Source organism: Equus quagga, chromosome 18 (assembly GCF_021613505.1).
Source record: "Equus quagga isolate Etosha38 chromosome 18, UCLA_HA_Equagga_1.0, whole genome shotgun sequence".
NCBI lineage: Eukaryota > Metazoa > Chordata > Mammalia > Perissodactyla > Equidae > Equus > Equus quagga.
The window spans coordinates 48,213,208-48,232,523 of NC_060284.1; the positions used below are offsets into that span (position 1 = coordinate 48,213,208).

At 39.2% G+C, this 19,316-nt stretch overlaps 2 protein-coding genes across 6 annotated transcripts in view; one reads left to right on the forward strand and one right to left on the reverse strand.

Moving 5' to 3' along the window:
- Positions 1-15,578, reverse strand: part of GDAP2 (ganglioside induced differentiation associated protein 2) — a 70,673-nt gene extending 55,095 nt beyond the window's left edge. Inside the window, exons 1-4 of one of the 4 annotated variants that reach the window (XM_046645083.1) lie at positions 15,425-15,578; positions 9,247-9,339; positions 6,177-6,419; positions 4,777-4,916 (exon numbers count right to left, since the gene is read on the reverse strand). In XM_046645083.1, the coding sequence (XP_046501039.1) occupies positions 4,777-4,916; positions 6,177-6,352 (316 nt within the window). In that variant the 5' untranslated portion in view covers positions 6,353-6,419; positions 9,247-9,339; positions 15,425-15,578. Of the gene's footprint in view, positions 1-4,776; positions 4,917-6,176; positions 6,420-9,246; positions 9,340-15,204; positions 15,367-15,424 lie in introns of those variants that run through there. The other 3 variants (XM_046645084.1, XM_046645081.1, XM_046645082.1) reach the window with 3 other exon arrangements.
- A 213-nt stretch (positions 15,579-15,791) lies between these two features.
- The window catches only part of WDR3 (WD repeat domain 3), a 29,958-nt gene continuing 26,433 nt past the window's right edge, over positions 15,792-19,316 (forward strand). The window contains exons 1-2 of one of the 2 annotated variants that reach the window (XM_046645078.1): positions 15,792-16,024; positions 18,602-18,803. In XM_046645078.1, coding sequence (XP_046501034.1) covers positions 18,633-18,803 — 171 coding nt within the window. In that variant the 5' untranslated portion in view covers positions 15,792-16,024; positions 18,602-18,632. Of the gene's footprint in view, positions 16,025-17,913; positions 18,177-18,601; positions 18,804-19,316 lie in introns of those variants that run through there. The other variant, XM_046645079.1, reaches the window with a different exon arrangement.

The window sequence follows — 19,316 nt, forward strand, 5'->3', positions numbered from 1 at the left end:
TAGCCCAGATTTATTCAACCGAAAGCTCAAATCCTGACATCAATGTAAACATTTAAGACACAGTCCTGAAAGTATTTTTAATTCCTGTAAAATAAACACAAGTTCACTAAATAAGTTCACTCCAGCCATAACTCTGTCTTCATGCCTTTATTCCCGGCTACATCTTCTGCTAAGGAGCATTGCTGCAATGATAATCTGAGTATTAAAGATTAGTTATGACTTTTCAACTTCACTTATTTCTCTCCAAATCCTAACATCCACAGTAAGAAACACAAAAGTTGTTTTAATGCTTATAGCAAAAAGAGAGCTATTCGTAAGAGAACACAGTAGGCAAAAAGGTACTGTGTGTACTCCCACCCTATCAAATGCACACAGTTAAATACTGAGTAACACAGAAAATGTAAGGAGCAAAACTGTACAGTGATCCTGATTGGAAGAAAAAATACTTTTCTCCTCACTTTACACATAGAGATATCTAAACTTATTACTTAAGATACTTAAGTACTTAATAATTAAGTACTTAATCATATATATTTTTGCCTAGAAACAAGTAGATAGGTGAATTATCAGATGCTATTGTGACTCTAATTTAAAGCTGAACATCATCTGTCAATCTAGCTGTCTCTTATCACACATTCTTTACCAAAACAACAACAAACCCTACATAGCTTTAGTTTCATAAAATTCCTAAATTCAAAGAGTGAATGTAAGGTCAACATATTTTTTTGGAAATTTGGGTACAATAAGCCAAACCTATCCATTCCATCTTTGGGAAGCTCTATTTCCTAGAAAAATTTCTCTAACTGAACTGAAATGATGTTTTATGTATCTTCTATCAAGGATGATGGCAGCACAAGCTGGCTAGAGGCAGTGGTGATACAAAGAGATTCAAGATCTATGAACTACCTGAAAACAACTTCATTTAGGAGTTCAGGAGCGTGCTGTTTAATTTCCACACGAATCTTCATAAATTTGATAAGGCTTGCTTTGTAGCCCAATATATGATCTATCCTGGAGAATGTTCCCTGTATGCTTGAGAAGAATGCGTATTCTGGTGCTGCTGGATGGAATATTCAGCAGACGTCTGTTAGGTTCATTTGGTCTATGGTGTTTTGCAGGCCTGCTGTTTCCTTATTAATTTTCTGTCTGAATGATCTATCCAGTGTTGACAATGGGGTATTGAGGTCCCCAACTATTATCATATGCTATTTCTCCATTCTATTAATATTTGCCTTAAATATTTAGGCGCTCCAATGTTAGGTACATATATACTTACAATTGTTATATCCTCTTGATGAACTGACCCCTTTATCACCACAGTGACCCTCTCTGTCTCTCGTGACCAATTTTGACTGAAAGTCTATTTTATCTAAGTATAGCCACTCCTGCTTTCTTTTGGTTTCCATTTGCATGGAATATATTTTTCCATCCCTTCGCTTTCAGCCTATGTGTGTCATTAAAGCTAAAGTGAGTTTCTTTTTTTTCTTGAGGAAGATTAGCCCTGAGCTAACATCTGCCACCAATCCTCCTCTTTTTGCTGAGGAAGATGGGCTCTGAGCTAACACGAGCACCCATCTTCCTCTATTTTATGTGAGACGCCTGTCACAGCACGGCGTGACAGGCGGTGTGTAGGTTCGCATCCAGGATCCGAACCGGCAAACCCTGGGCCACTGAAGCAGAACGTGCGAACTTAACCGCTGTGCCACTGGGCTGGCCGCGTAAAGTGAGTCTCTTATAGCCAGCATATTGTGATCTTGTTTTTGTATCTTTCAGCCATTCCGTGTCTTCTGATTGGAGAATTTAGTCCTTTTACTTTAAAATAATTATTCATAGGTAAGGAATTACTATTTTCATTTTGTTAATTGTTTTCTGATTGTGGTTCTTTTTTAGTTTCTTTGTTCCTCTCTTGCTGTCTTCCTTAGTGATTTTTTTTTTACTGGTATGTTTTAATTCCTTTTCCTTTATCTTCTGTCTATCTATTATAGGTTTTTTCTTTGTGATTACCACGAGGCTTACATAAAATGTCTTATAGATACAACAGTCTATTTTAAACTGATAACAAGTTACCTTTGATTGTGATGCTGTATTTCTAATGATGCAGTCTGATACTGTTAGCATTTTCAGTAGAAAAGACACATTATCACTTCCAAGTCTAGTCACTTAAAACCCCAGAGAACTTCTATTCTTTTATTTATCAGCAACTTAAAGGATGCCTTCACTATTCTTGGTATTGGGCACATGAGGCCAAAAAGACATACAGTTCCCGTCCTCATGGAGTCCAAAATTTAATAGGAAAATAGTCATCACATAAACAATTTACAAAATTACAATTCTGATAAGGGCACAAAAGAGAAGTACTACAGGCTGAGAGCGTATACCATGGCGAGACTGATCAATTCTGAAGTAAAAGGAAACAGTGCTTTGAGGAAGAGATATAATACGCAAAGACTAGATAAAAGTTGAGAACTGAGAGAAAGAGCAATAGTACAAGCGAAATCAAAAAGGAGCTTGGATGACAAAGCAATGAGAGAAGATCAGTTTGGTTCAAGTACAGTGAGGAAGGGAAAAGAGGATGTGGGATGAACCTGGAGGCAAGTGAGTGAGATCTTGCAAGACCTTGGAGACTAGTTTAAGGAGTTTGGATTTTATTTTAAGTGTAATTGGAGGCCACTAAATAGTTTGAAGCAGGGGAGCAATAAGAAGGGATTTATAATTTAAAAAGCAAATGCTTACTGTATTTGGAAAACTGATTTAAGAAAAGAAGAATGGATGTAGGGAGACCAGTTGGGAGGCAGGCTATGGCTATAGTCCAGGCAGGGGATGATGGCAACACAGGCTAGTTTGAAGGCGATGGTGATACAGAGAGATTCAAGATATATTTAGGGCTTGATGACAGACTTTATGTGGGGGATAAGGAAGAAGGAAATGTTAGCCCTAAAGTTTTTTGCATGAAAAATAGAATGAATGATAGTGTCATTTTACTGAGATAGCAAATAGTTTCGTATATAAGAAGAGTTATCAAATTGGGCTTCCTCATCCTGAACTTGGGTAAATAATGTTTCAAACTTACTCCAAGACTTTTATCTTCATCCCTGTCAATTTTTTCATTTTTTGGCTTACACTTCTAGTCACTTCAGATATTTAAAAATCTTTAGTCTATCATCCAATATCTCCTGTTACTCCTCCCAGCTTTCTACCCTCCATACATTTGGTAAATCATACTTTGTAATCATTTACTAAGTTGTTATTAAAAATCTAAAATAGAGACAGGACTAAGTATTCAGCTCTTCAGTGCATCATTAACAATCTCTCTTCAGGTTGGCACTGATTCATGAAACAACACAACTGAGGCCTGTAGCCAGCACGAGCAATAACACTGAACGTGCAGGATGTGCCTAGTACTGAATGTTCACTATTTAATTTAGTCTTCATGATATTCGTTTTCCCATCCTCAAATACTCATTGAGCTCTTGTTATGTGTCAGGAACTGAGGTAGGGACTATTATCACCCTCCTCATTTTAGAGATAAGGAAACTCAGGCTCAGAGGTGAAGTAATTGGTCTTAAGTCACACAGTTAGTAAAGGGCAGAGTTATAATATGAACCCCAGTTTGGAGACTCTCCAGCACATGTCGTTAAATATTGAAGTTTTATTTGTACACTTGTATTAAATTTTCTTTTCTTTGTTTAATCCATTAGTCCAGCTCTAATGTGTAAGTGACAATACACACACACACACACACAGGCCATTAGGACTTCTTCTTTGTTACTTTTATCAAAGAACTTAGCATTATCTCTAATACATTTTCTAATTTCTACATGTTCTTCATGGTATCATGTTTTTAGTTTAATCAAGGGCTTTTCCCCCTTTTTCCTCCTTCTGTCCCCACAGTGAAAGTTCAGCTTCCTGATCAGATAATGCAATTCTTCTCTCTCTATCCCTCTTTCATGGAGCCAGCATTATAAGTATTCCTATTCAAATTCTAATCTCTTTATTAGGTTAGAAACCAGCTGTTAATTTTAAATGGTAGAAGTCAAAGAAATCAAGATTTTATACAGGTGGAATTTGCTGTTACATTTTAAGAAACATTGCTGTATTTCATAAATACTTTTTATAAAATGGGATGACAGAATTTCACAACATTCCATTTGGGCACGAATAACAATAGCAAACGGTTGCCAGGTTGGTAATTGAAGAAAATGAATGCAGATAAGATAAACAAGATTCAGAACCAACAGGACTCTTCCTGTTCCCATTTCCAAAGAAATGTTCCTAGAAGAAGAATGTCCTGGTAAAAAAAAACAGTAGCAAGTACAAAATTAACTGAGACTATATTTGCTCTTGCAATGCACTTTGGTTTTATCAGGAAATCAACTTCATCTCAGAAGCGAAGGTCCATGTCTAGGAGGTATATAAAAAATTCTCTGTCCCTAGCAAATCCTGATAAAAATTTTTTAGTTTAGACAAAGGACAGTTGTTTTACAAGGCTTATCAATGCAAGAAAATACAGAGCCAAGAAAACGCTACCAAAGCTCTAACCGACTACAATGATTGTCATTTTAAAACTTAGTAACGTGACAGAGGAGTTTTACTGAGCAGTCTCAGCGTTCTGCTTCTAACACATTGTGGGGTTTTCAAAAGCTGCACTTATTTCGTTTTAACAACAACAAAATGGCTACATCTACTTACTTTTCTCACTTAAATGCAAAACATGCTTCTTCAAACATCAAAAGAAATGTTTCCTAAGCAATGACATACCTAAGAAAATCCACTCACCTTTAAGTTTCTGGAGGTCCTCCTTCAAATCAGGTCCTGCAAGCATGAAGATACTTTCTGACACAGGATTCTTATCTGTAAGACTTTCATTGCTGGTATTTACAATGGCTGTACAGTTCAGTAATGCCACATCTCCTTTCCTGAGGAAGCCATTAGTAAATAAAGAGTAAGTGTAAAGAAGAGGAGGGTGATAAGAAAGCTAATTTCTAATTCTTTCGAAACATTCTATCCTCACTCCCTTCACAACATTGCTTTTGCTGGCTCACAAGTTTAAGCAATGGTAGATAAGTAGTTCCTGACTCAGAAAGACTAATCTACTTTTATTAGATAGATCTTTAACGCAATTGCTACAACACTGAAACTCACAAAACCAACATGTTATTCCTTTGCGTCTTTCATATTTCTTTTTCATTGTAACAGAATGCTTATAGAACTGAAAGTTGTTGGTTTAAAGAGTTTACACACAGCAGCATTATTCATAATAGCCAAAAAGTGGAAACAATCCAAATGCCCATCAACTAATGAACTAATAAACTAAATGTGGTATATCCAATGGAATATTATGTGGCCACTAAAAAGAATGACATACTGATTCATACTACAACATGGATGAATCTTAAAAACATGACACGTAGTCACAATTGATTCCATTTGTATTAAATGTCCAGAAGAGGGAAAGCTATAGAGGAAAAGTAGATTAGTGGTTGGCTAAACCTGAGAGATAGGCGGGCAGGGGGGATGGAAAGGGAATGACTGCTAACGGGTATAGGACCTTTGGTTGATGAAAATGTTCTAAAACTGACTGCAGTAATGGTTACACAACTTTGTGAATATACTAGAAACCACTGACTTGTATGATTTAAACTGGTGAGCTGTATGGTATATGAATTACATCTCAATCAAGTTTTTAAAAAAAGAAATGTACTACTACTAATACATGCAACAACATAACGAACTTTCAAATAATTATGCTGAATGAAAGAGGCCAGACTAAAAAAATGAGTACAGGATTCCATTTATATAAAACTCTAGAAAATGCAAACAAATCTACAGTTACAGAAAGATCAACGGTTGCTGGGGGATGTGGAGGCAGGGAGGGGCAAGAGGGAAGGATTGCAAAGGAACAAAAAAACCTTTTGGGTGATAAATATATTCAATATCTTGACTGTAGTGATGGGTTCATGGGTGTACACATACATCAAAATTTACCAAATTGCACACTTTAAATATGTGCAATTTACTGTATGTCAATTATACCTCAATAGAGCTATGCATATGCAAAGCAATATTTCAACAATGCTAAGGCTTACCAAAAAAAAAGAGTTTAGAAGAAATTATAAGGAAAAACAATTTAGAAAAAATTAAGATCATATCATGATATGATTTAGTCAAACAATTACCAAAGAACCACTTTTCTGTTGATGTCCTTATTATAAAGAAAAGGTGATCTAATAGTGTCTTCCTGAAATGTTTCAGCTGCAGCATCAGAAGCATCTAATTCATCTTCACATGAGTTGCTCCAGCTTGGTAGCGTATCCACATCCACAAACTGGGAAGGTGCCCCCAAGGGATCCATGGAATGGGAACTTCAGCTTGTCTTTTTCCAAATTCCTCAGCAATTCAATATTCACTGGAGACCTTAGCTTAAGAGAAAAGAAAGAGATGTTTTAATAGAGAAGCACAGATACTACTTTATTTGCATTAGAGCAAAAACCAAAATTCTACTGTGAAAAGCTACAACAGTACATTGTGTGATTAGTCACTTAAATAGTCCATAAAAATCAATGTACAACAAAGAATTGCTACAGCTTTTCTAAAACAAGAAGAAAGGGGAATTATTTAAGCATAAATTCTTTTCAAAGAATTACAGCCATTAAAATAACCACATGGCCAGCAGTTCTACTTTCCAGAAACAGAGGATTATTCATTCAACATTCATTGAATGCCCACTATTGGGGGGAAAAATGCTAGGTGATGCAAGAGAAACAAAGATAAACAATTTGTACAATTTAAAGAGTTCAGTCTAATGATAATAAGGAGGATGTATTGAGTAAGACAAAACGAGAAGTAGGGAGGTCATTGCAATCAAGTAGTAAGAGAGAATACAAGTTTAAACTAGGCAGAAAAGGAGATAGAGAAGGAGGCATGGATTTGACAGGCAACATACAAAGGAATAATTAACAGGATTTGACAAGTTATAAGATATGGTATATGAGACAGTGATGCGATGGAAGGTTGGTTGTAAAGAAATGCAGAAATGAGACGAGCAGGGTGATAGGAAATCACATAGTGTCAAGTACTACAGAGAGGTCACGGGAAATTTAACATGAGAAAAGTATACTTAATTTGCCAATAAGTCAGACAGTTGTTTCAGTAAAATGGTAGATTCATTCATTCAATACATCTTTGTAAGCATCTATGATGTGTCAGGTACTAGGCACTGTGTGTCCTAGGCACTGGGATACACTGGTGAATAAGACAGAGCAAGTCCCTGCCCTTATAGAACTTATGCTTCATGAAGAGGAGAGAATAAACAATAAACAAGCAAGCAAGCAGGTATCTAACAGAATGATGGGGGCAATAAGTATTATGAGAGGAAAGGTGATATCTGAGTAGAGAGCTAAATAAAGTGAGAGAACAAGCCATGGGAAGCTCTGGAGAGTGTTTCAGGCAGAGGAAATAGAAAGTACAAAGGCCAAAAGGTCAGGAAGGAGCTGGGTCTATTCCAGGAAGAGTGAGGAGGTGGTCTGGCTAGAGTAGAATGAGCCAGGTAATGAGTGGTAGGTGATGAGGTTGGTGAGACAGGGAAAGGCCAGATGTTGCAGTTTGTAAGCGACAAGAAGTTTAGATCTTATTGGAAATATGAGGGGAAGCTGTTAGAAGATCTTGATAGAGATAATGACTTAATAAAACAACATTTGAAAAGACTACTCTGGCTACAGTGGACTTGAGGGGGTGGGGGGGCAAGAGTAAAAGCAGAGATCACAGAGAGCACTGCAGTAATCTAGGTGAGATGATAAGGGTAGTGAGAAACAGACAGATTTGGGATGTAGCTTGTATATGAAGGGTAAGGGAAAAGAACAGAATCAAAGATAACACCTAGATTTCTTGCTTGAGCAGTTGAATAGAGGGTAACGCTATTTACAGAAAAGGGGAAGACTAGAGTAGGTTGTGGGGTAGAGTGATAATCAAGGTAATTTTTCCTTATATATTTTTGTACGTGTCAAGTCTGAGATGCCCATTATATGGCCAAGTATTTATATCAAACATGCAATTGGCTAAATGAGGCTAGAGCTCAGAGGAGAGGTCGGGCTAAAAGCATAAATTTGGAAGCCTCAGCATATGTATGGTATTTAAAGTTAAGGGAACTGGATGAGATCATCAAGAGAGAAAAATGCAAAAAGAGAAAAGAGATGCAAAGACTGAGTCCTAAGGCAAAATTTAGAGATTGGAAAGAGGACAAGTCAAAAATGAGATAGAGAAGGATTGATAAGAATGGAAGGAACACCAGATAAGTATGGTAACCTAAAGACCAAGTGAAGAATGCAATTCAAGAAGGAACACTCAAGAAGGATCAGCTAGAGTTTCATGCTACTGAAAGGTTGTGTCATAGGGCCAAGAACTGATTAGTGGGTTTGGTAAGTTGAAAGTCACGCATAACACTGAATACACATGAGAGAAAACAGATGATCAGGGAAAGAAAGCTGACATGTGAACTACACTACTTGAGAAGTTTTTCTGTACGATCCTAACGTTTGTTGTTAAGAGTCAAGGAGAACGAGCATACTCTCTATACCTAATTCCTTGATGTTTCTTGCTGAGACACGTGATATTAATTGGAACGAACAATGGATCTGACACAATATGTTAATTCCTGGACCAACACTATGTGGTAGGAAATGTGATCATTTATATAACAATTTCAGAAAGGCCTTGTAGATTATACCATGATAAAACTGTATAAGAAGGCTATTCTTATTTGATACTAAGTACTCCTTTGAAATTATTTTGAAATAAAGAAACCAATTTTATCTAGATGTTGGTGTTAAGTCCATCCAATCGGCTTTTGCAACTAGAGGCAACCACCAGTTCTGCTGACCTGTTCACAAGTACTCAGACTTAAAGTGGACAAGCTGAACAGAGCACAAATGGAGATCACACGTATTTTCCATGGTTGAACTGCCTCAGGCTTAATGGAATGACACTTTGCAGAAATTCATAATTTCAAAAAACTATTCATAGACTTTTGATGACAATGACTCACGGCTAAAACTTAACCATAATTTAAAAAATTCTTTAAACACAGACTTAGTTTTCATTTTTCAAACTTGAATGCAAACTTTCAGGACAAAATTGCTTCTTTAAAATAATTTTTCTTTCTAACTCTAAGTAATACCCACATATAGAACATTTGAAAAATAGTAAAAAGTAAGAGAGAAAAAAACTCTCAAACTTTGATGTAGTTCCTACCTTTTTCTATGATAGGTAAAATCACAAAGTATGTACAATTTTGCATCTGGCTTCTTTAGTATTTTAAGGTAAATATTTCCACGTGCAATTAGACTGTGAAGCAGAAACAGAAGGTACAATGTAAGAGTTTGGGCTCTGTTATCAGGAGGCCTGAGTTTGGGTCTAGACCCATCACCTAAGAGTTGCGTTATCCTTGACTCTAAGCCAGTTTTCTTATTTCTAAACCAGAGTAATACACCCTAGCGCTATTGTGAGGATTAAATGATATAATCTGTATTAAAATTGTAGAAGAGCACCTGGCACAAAGCAAGGCACAATAAAAGTTACTTTTCTAACTTTCTCAAAGCCAATGTGAAAGTCACGTGCACCACTGCTGAGATAAAGATATGCCTCCATGTGTGGCAAAGACCAAAACACTCACCGTCAAAGACTAATGAGCACCAAACAAACCAAACACAAATTGCTGAATTAAGATACACTCTTATCTCAATGTCTGCCCTTGTAATGACTTGTTAACCCCTAACACGTAGATCAATCCAACATCCACTTTCTCTGATTCTGCTCCTGTGTCACTATAAAAAAAAAAATCAGTAATTATCCTATCTGCTGCCAAAACAAATGCATGCTTTCCTATGTCAGCTGGGCCCTTCATCAACACTATTAGGAAATTGTTTTAGTCATTCTTGGTTGACTCTCTATGCTATTCCATATAGCATCTATGGTAGACAGCCTGTAAAATGTGCTGCAATGATACCTGCCTCTTGATATTAATGTCGCTGTGTAGATGCCTCCCATAATAAATAGGGCTGGACTATGCAACCAACAAGATACTGCAGAAACAACAGTGTGTGACTTCCAAAGATGAATCATAAAAGATATTGTGGCTTCTGCCATGCTCTCTCGTGGAATGCCTGCTCTGGGGAAATTAGTTCCCATGATGTGAGGACATTCAAGCAGCCCATGCAAAGGTCCCCATGGGGAGAAACTGAGAGTTCCTGCCAACAACCAGCATCAACCGCCAGGCAGGTGAATGAATCACCTTGGATCTTCCAGCCCCAGCTAGGCTTCAAATGACTTCAGCCTCAGCTGACATCCTGACTGCAACCTCATGAAAAACGCTGAGCCAAAAACACGCAACTAAGCCACTTTTGACTTCCTGACCCATACAAACTGTGAGGTAATAAATGCTTATTTGCCTACTGTGTCCCAACCATCCATTCACTCAAGCACTGTTAGATGCTGAGTCTTGTCTAATGGAAGAGACAGACCCACAGAAGTCACACAAACATATAATCATGGAAATGAATACTTAGTTAAAATCTGTGATAAGTGTGCTATAAAGAACAAGGAAGGAGCTAACTTAGATTGTAGAAGCAGAAAACGTCTCTTCCAGAAAGTGACAGTCAGACCAAAAGTAGCAGAATAGTTTTAGAGACAGAGGTAAGGGTAAATCTGGGAGCCTTAAGGTGAGAAAGAGCCCAAGATACTAAAGGAATGGAAAGAAGCGCACTGTGGCAGGTACAGTGAGCCACGGGGTATTCGATGTGTTACAAATACGCTTTCTAATCTTTACAATAATCCCATAAAGTAGGTATTACAACTCCTATCTTACAGTGAGGGCATCAAGATCCAAAGGTTCAATTACCAACTCAAGGTAACAACTAGTGAGTGGCATCCTGACATCCAAATCGAAGACCAGTTGGCACTAAAACCGATGCCAATTCTGTTATATCATATCACATTGCCTCCCTTCTTTTCTTGATGCTCTAAGAAAGATCACCATTCAAATTACAGTCACCCACCACATAACGACATCTCGGCCAACAACAGAGAGCATATATGACAGTGGTCACACAAGATTAGCACCATATAAGCTAAGTGTGTAGTAGGTTATACCATCTGCGTTTGTGTAGGTACACTCTATGATGTTCACATAACGATGAAATCGCCTAACAATGCATTTCTCAGAACGTATGCTCGTCGTTAAGTGATCCACGACCGTACCGTAACGTTCCTCCAGCTCAAAATCTATCTTCATTCACTCTTTCCAACTTCCAACTGATTTTAGGGTGTATTCCACACTTTTAAGCCTGCCAAATCACCTTCATTTAAGCTTTTACTCCACTTGACTAGATCACCTCTAAGAGAATGTAATAACATCAATTCTCCCTTCACAACATCTTGATCTCTCCTTCCCCTCAGTCTTCCTAGTCTCAAAAAATTTTCCTACTTCATTTCTCCTTCAGAACATCAACTAAACTCCTCTCCTCATCACTTCACTTTTTAAGAGTAATCTGTTTTGTAGTTCTACTTCCTTTTCTTCCATTTACTCAACTTCCTGCAGTTTTGCTTCCATCTCTCTAACAACGCTAAGACTGTTCTTTCAAGGTCAACAGTAACTCCCCAAATGTCAAATCCCAGAGCTAATCAAATTTTAGTGATTGATTATTCCCTTCCTGAAACTCTGCGATCTTCTTTGACAGTACAGATTAGTGGTTCTCCTATATCTCCAGTCACACCTTGTCAGTATAGTTGGATGGATCTTCTTTCCAGATCTTAAAAGTTACTGTGACCCACAAGATATTGGGTGTTAAATGGGTAATAAATAATCCCTGTTATTGTAGGGCAAAGTTTAATGACATTATACAGAAAGTGTTATGGCGTTTAACAAACAATGAACTCTTTTTCAGCTCCATCTCTAATCAGAAATGGATTTTTCTCACCAAAAAGAAATTTAAATCTCCCCCTCCCCCAACACACACACTTTGGCAATAAAGCAAATGGAGCAGCAAAGCCACGCTAGGCAGGAAAACCCGATCCCTGATCCTTAAGGAACAGTGGTTCTTAACATTCTTGGGGTCACAGACCCCTTTAAGAATCACACGAAGTTAAAGAACTTTTCACCACCCAAAATGCGAGTATATGAGCTCATACAAGCACAGATTCGCAAATAAATTTGAAACGGTTCCCCAATTCAGGTTAAAAATCCCCGTGATAGAAAGAATGCAAACACAGTGCTCAGGTGAGGGAGGGAGGAGGGGAAGGCTACAGTACTCTAAGGCTATAGCCAGAATTTTGGATAACATTAAAGAAGAGCAAGACCTTCCACTGAAAATCAATTGATCAGTTCTGTACTTTGAACAGGTTCATAAGCAAACACTAAACCTTAGTGGAAAAAAAAGTCCTGAAGCAAGACATTTATGTCCCAGGATCAAAAAGGCCACAGGAGACAAACAGATGATTCTAGGATGGATCAGATCTATTCCTTAGCCCTACTAGGGTGATCTTCATTACCTTCCTGGACAAGGACCTAAACACAAAGAGAACTGTGTATCCTTGATAATTCAAACACATGGTCAGTATAAATGGTTCTCATTACACTCCAGTTTGGTTTTTTCCTCAAATCTTGATATCTTTTAGATTAATCCTCAGTTTTTTAAAAACAAATCTTGTCATCTTTTACTTTAAGAAGTCCTCTAAATAGTCCTTTATATGAACCATTGGATTGGTCAGAGAGATTAGATTTTTACTGTTTAAGACTGCGCAGAACCAGGCAGAACACCTCGCATCACTGTCTCAAAATATCGTGATTTTTGTCTGGATAAAAAGAAAATGGTATCATTTAAAAGAGAAAAACAAGAACTGCAAATATGGTTACTTGTTCTTCAAAATGTTCACATTGATAAGACAGGCCTGCATAAAAGTACACAGAATTGGTCCATGCTCTTGACCTCCACTAATTACCAGCTCTATTTCACTGTTTTTGTATAAATTACAGGCTTACCATTCCTTATGTCTTTGTATATCAACATCTAAAACTTCAGGGTACATTAGATATTGTACATAAACCCCCACCCCAAAACAAAATCTATTATATTTAAGAATCATTCTATGCAAATGGAAAGAATGACATTCTTTTTAAAGTTACTTAGATGGAAAAATAAATATGTCAACAATAAACACAGTATAACAAAAATACTTCGGAGACATGTCAATGGCCCAGGTCAAATTTAACGCCATCATTCAAAAACACCCAAAGCACATGCTTTGAGTGAGTTAGTAACACCTTCCTGTTAAAAGAACTTTACTATGTTTCAATTTTAAGTACTAATACATTGAGCAATTTGAAACTTAAATAAGAAATCAGGGTTATACTCTTGAAGCAGTGTATTGGGAATTTTATAAGATGCATTATCTAAACACTCAATCACAGTTGCTCTTACATCAACTTTTATTAAAAATTATTTTTTCCATTTGTGGTTGTCCCATCCCATAACATTTAATAATGTTAAGAAAAAATTTTTTTAAAAAGGTAAAATCATGACTCATTCAAATATAAAAATGAACATGTGTTTAAGATTTTAACTCACAAGGAAAGCAGGTAGATAGTAAATAAAGCGAATCCCCAAATTGGACACATTAGTAGATCAGGAATATTGAAATGAATGTACAAGGAGGCAAAACTTCCAATGAACCTCAAAGGAGACAGAATTTCCATGTCTATAGACAAACATTACTTGTTGCTGACATTAGGTATCTATAGTTTACACAGCTGTAAAATAGCTTTCTTAGAAGTAGAAAATCCAAGGGGTGTCATCTAGATGGCATGTAGACTATGAAGTTTTCTACTGAAGCACACATTTTTCCCTATAATAATACAATGCACATCACCTATAGGAGATATTAACCATACACAGCCACCTAAATGCTCCCTTCCCCATCAAACTTATTGAAATAATAGTGTGTTGCCACAATTTCCTTCCTTCTCATTCATCCAACCTGCAGTAACCTTGTTTCAAAACACCTATACTGCTACATCTATTTACAGTCTCAACATATCCATTCTCTACTATTGTAATTTTCTTGAATATGGAAGACTAGCTGAATATGTGAAAAACTCAAGAAACGTCTGAAGAAAATCAGACAATGTAGATAAAAGTCTAATTTCTAGCCTGGCTACAGATATCTTGTTCAATAAGCGAAGGCAGAGGCTTATTTCTTTTGTACAGCTATCTGTTAGCTTTAATTTTCCACAGCTATAGACATCAGAACTCATTTCTTAACACTTCTATGAAGTGTGAGAATAAAAGCAGACAGAACTGCAAGAGAGCACAGACAAAATCATTCTTTGCCAAAGAAAGGAAGAGAGTTTTACAAACTGAGGACTATAACCCAAGAGTTGTAGCCTTTGCAAGGGAAGAAAGCACTACAGAGAAAAAGGATTCTCAGCACAGTTACATAGCATTTCCAAACAAAGAGACACACATCAAGCCTGACAGGGGTACATTCTTTCAAGGGTTCAAGGAGATATTTTGTTACAGATTACGACAGACACAGAGGGTCAACATGTCCCTGGTGTCATGGGATGGGAGACTTATCTTCAAAGACTACTAGGGTCACAAGAAGGGAGGCACCAATTCTTATCTTCAAAGAATGCATTCTTTACTTTAGGGTAATGATTAAAGCAGATGTACAAGGTATGTCTGACAGGCCCTAAGTCAGGCTTCTGTGGTTCAAATAAAATTTAGGCCAAATCAAGTTTAAACCAGAATGGCTTCCCCATACACCTCAATATATAAAATTGTCGTATATGAAGAGAAAAGCTAATTCCCACCTGGTGACAGAGCACCTAAGCCTCAATTACCAAGCAAAGAGCAGTCAGCTCTGGTCACTTCCCCCTCAAGCGGCCACAGAGCAGAAACACAAAGCCACACCAATGTCACTCCAGGGACTGCGGAGATCCAGACAACTCAGCATCCTGGGCTCAGCGTCTCCCCAGCCCTGACTCCAGCTGCTCTCTGTTCGTGGAATGCCCAGACCACACGGGCGGCAACACAGACTCGACTCCGGGGGCTGTGAACGGCCGCGCTCCCGGCCGCCCCATTTCACCCGGGCCCGAGGGCGCGCGCCTCCTCAGGGGCTACAGCACCACTGTCCCTCGTGCCTGGGTCTGCCTACCCTCTCTCCTCTCGACGGTAAGTCGTCCCCGGCAGCGCCTCGGGCGAGAGGAACGCAACCAACAGCTCGGGAAGAAGCGGCAGGCTCATTCTTCCAGAGAGCGGACAGACTAACCCTCTCGGCTCGCACTCCCAGCCCAGGCCGAGTCCCGTGCGCCTCCGGCCGCGCCCCCGGCCCGCTCCGCCCCGCCTTCCCTCCCAGCCTCCGTCCCGCCTCTCACAGCACACCAGCGGTCCCATCCGGGCGGCGGGCGGGGCGGGTTAAGTTCCTCGTAGAAAGCGGCCGCGCGGCATGCCCGGACAGCCCTTGCCAGGAGCTCGGCGGGTAAGACGAATCAAAGTCCCAGGAGGCTGGAGGGACCAGCTGCAGGAGCTCTCCGCGGCGAAACTCCGGCTTCCGCTCCCCGCCGGCCCTCGCCAATCAGAACCCGGCTCTTACGTCATTTCCTCCTGGAAGGCAAAGGGAACGTCGGGCGGAAGAGAGCCCTGGAGTGGACCCGGAAGGGGTGGGTCCCGTGGGCGGACCCAATCGGCTCGGAGCCTCGTGGAGGCCAGGATAAGTACTGTGGGTGCTCGGTGGCCGAAGGGCTTTGCTCTGCTATTCGGGTTTGGCTGGTCCTGGCTGACGCCTTCGAGGTGTCAGCAGCAGATGAGGCGGGGGGATTGGGGACCGGTCTCTAGGGTGAAGGGGAACCTGGGCGACTGCGAGCGTCCCACTGCCGTGCACGGGCTCGCCTGAGGATCTCCGGCAGCGTGGTTCGTGTGCGGAACCCTCGTCATCCTCTCCTGACTGAAGAGTCGGTTTTAGGGACATCCGACAGGTCTGTTACTACCGCTCAGCCCTTCTCTGCATCATAGAAGCAAATGCTTTGAGGGCAGTGGGTTAGGAAGCAGGGATGACGGGGCGCGGAGGAAGATTAGATCGTGAGCTTTCTCCAAAAGGCGTCGAGATCTGTGCAAGTGAGACACAAGCGACTAGTGCCAAGTTTTATGGAAGATAGTTTCAGTATTGAGGCAGTGGAAAAGGCTGAGAGAATTGGACTAGCCCGGAAGGAAGTGGGCCTCAGAGGATAACGCTGGTTGGAACAGGTAGATGGAGAATGCATGTTATTCTAGGTGCGAGAAACAATATGAAGAAGGCAAAGTGGCAGGACGAGGAAGGAAATCAACTAGCCCGACAAGAGAGCGGATTATGCGAGAAATAAAGAAGGATAGAGAAGTTGAGTTCTTGAAAACTGCAAATAATTTAGCCCTTTCAAGGGCATTGGAGTAGGGACAGTGCATTTGAAGAGTAGTAAGGTAGTGTTATAACTTGTAAATGAAAAGAATGAAAAATAATTAAGCGGAGGTGCTAGGTAGAAAACTAATGCACGAAGCCGGTGAAAAAGAGCTGGAACAGAAAGTAGTGTAAATAGAGAAAAGGATCTTATTTCAGAGAAACAATCAGTTAGATGGAAGTTTCTGATAAAAGAGAGGACAGAGGCAGAGAAGCTCTGGGGTTTAGCTTTAGCCTAGCGGTTAAAGGAAGAAATTTTGGAATTTGACTGACCGGATTGGAATCTGGCTTTGGCACTTAAAAGTAGCCAAATGACTTTGGGATAGCTATTTCAGATCTCTGTGCCTGGTTTCCTTGTCTGTAAAACAGGAATAAGAATAGCACCTATCTTGTAAGGTTATTGTGAAGAATTTTTTATACTTATATTTACAATATGCTAGATGCTTTTCTAAATGCTTTACATATATTAATCTATTTAATTAATTGCTATATGTAATTAAACAACTGCGTATACTTACCCAGTTATATACTTTTAGTATATCAGTTTCCATATGGTAAGCGATTTAAGTCTTGGCAGCTATAATATTTTTTATTAACGAGCCAAAGGTTACTACAAGGTTTTGAGCCTGAATGGCTAGAAGGATTGTCTGTCTTAGTGTCAGAAAATGAGAGAAGTTTGGGAAGCAAGGTAGGTTTGATTTTAGACGTGTTAAGTGTGATGCTGCAAGGTATTCGAATGGAGATGTCTAATAAGTTTTAGGGACTCTATAACTAGTATTAGTGTGTGTAGATAGGACTGAAAATAGAGCTGTGGGTGTCCCTGGGCCTAGGCATGCTATATGAAGTGTCTAAGGAAACTACTATGGAAGGAGTTGATAGAAGGCCAAAGACTGTCATGAGGAACAACTACAGCAAAGGGGCTGGAGGAATAAGATGAATTGAGGAAGAATTGATCAAATGACCTAGGGTAAGAACATTATCACCATGTTAATATTATCTTTCCGTTATTTTTAACTGGCTTTACGTTGGTTCCTATGAGAAGAAAAATGAAGCCAGTAAGTGATTATTAAAAGAAAATATTAGCAGAGGGTTGGCATTGAATATTTTTCTGTTAAAGTAGACTAAAACAGCAGATTGTAATCAGAAAGATCCTGTAGAGTTAAAGCAAACAATCCAACAACAAAAAAACAGCTCCAAAAAAGGGCTGTACCTCCTGTTTAGTATTGTTGTATTTTTTAAGTTGCATGGGTCTTTGGGGGCATATTTTTCACTCTTCCATATCAAGAGCAGACAGGCTTGACTTGTTATCTCCTTCAACTGTTGTCTCTTTTGTGCATAACCAGTGTTTTCAGTGAATTTGATTTAGTGCAGGAACTGTGGCATCTTTCAAAAATAAGGTGCCAAGTTGCTGTACCATTTTTCTGTGCCACTGGGAGGTGGCTGCCCTGATTTGGAAATCAAGGACTGACCTGCATGTACTAGAACAGTAGTTCTCAAAAGCAAGGAACCACAGCAGCAGCAGCATCACTTAGGAACTTGTTAGAAATGAGAAATCTTGGGCCTCCCCCCAGACCTACTGAATCACACAGAAATAGGCTCTGGGGAGGTAAGGTGGAGGTGGTTCCCAGCAGTTTCTCTTCAGAAGCCCTGAGGTGATTTGGATACATACTAGAGTTTGAGAACAGCTGTGCTAGAAGGTAAGTGCCGTGAGGTCAAGGATTTTGTTTTACTCAACATTATATCTCTAGTGTCTCGAACAGTGCCTGTCTAATTAGTAGGTTTACAATAAATGTTCGTTGATAAGTATTGTCAGTCTCAGGGTAAAAACTCTGTTGTGGTCAAGTGGACAGAAGCAAGTAGTTTAGCAAGTAGTTTAACTCACAGGTGGACATGACAATGTGACCAGTTTGAAACTTGAGGAATGAGAGATTGCATGTTGAGTCGACAGTGAATAAAAAATAAAGATGTGCACGTATTTTATGTCAGTAATTTATTCAGTGTAAAGAAAGGTTAGGAAGCCCCAAGTTACATGCCTTTAACTACATGATAAACAGTCGGTATTTGCTAGCCTAGCAGAACCAAGGTACCCAAAGAACTGAGTTTTCTCTGTTTGCATGTGCAGCTGCCTCACTTCTGGTATCAGACATCACAACATGGGGCTCACCAAGCAGTACCTACGCTATGTTGCCAGTGCAGTCTTTGGCCTTATTGGCAGCCAAAAAGGTAATATTGTCTTTGTGACACTTCGTGGTGAAAAAGGACGCTATGTGGCAGTACCAGCCTGTGAACATGTTTTCATCTGGGACTTAAGGAAAGGAGAGAAGGTAAGCCAGAAGTCATCCAGGTTGATATTGATTTATGGATATTTGAGGATGGAGAGGCAGAAGTGGGAGTGCTCTGATTTATCACACACAAATTTTTTTATGTGTGTTCCCCTAGGAGAGAAATCTTTTTCCTTTGGGTCTAAATAGCCAAGTAGCAAGTTCTCTTGTATCCTTCTACACTAAAGTATGAAAACCACAACCAAGTAGGAGCTTACCTCTTAAGTATCTATTTGTAGTGATATTTACAGGAAATTGGTAATCATTATTCCTGGTAGGTTTGTTTTTCTCTACTTTACCAGTTCTCTATTTTTCAAGTTCTTCTATTTGCCCTCACAACAAGTTATAGAATATTAGGTATTTAAAAGGACTATTACTCTTCTCTGTTGACTGAATCTTTTTCTTACTTGTACAGGTGAGGCCGGAGGGTTGTTAAACTAAGCTTTGATACTTTGTATGACTCTGAATTCCCTTAGCCTACCACTTTTGCCGAACCCAAAACAAGCATTTTCTTCT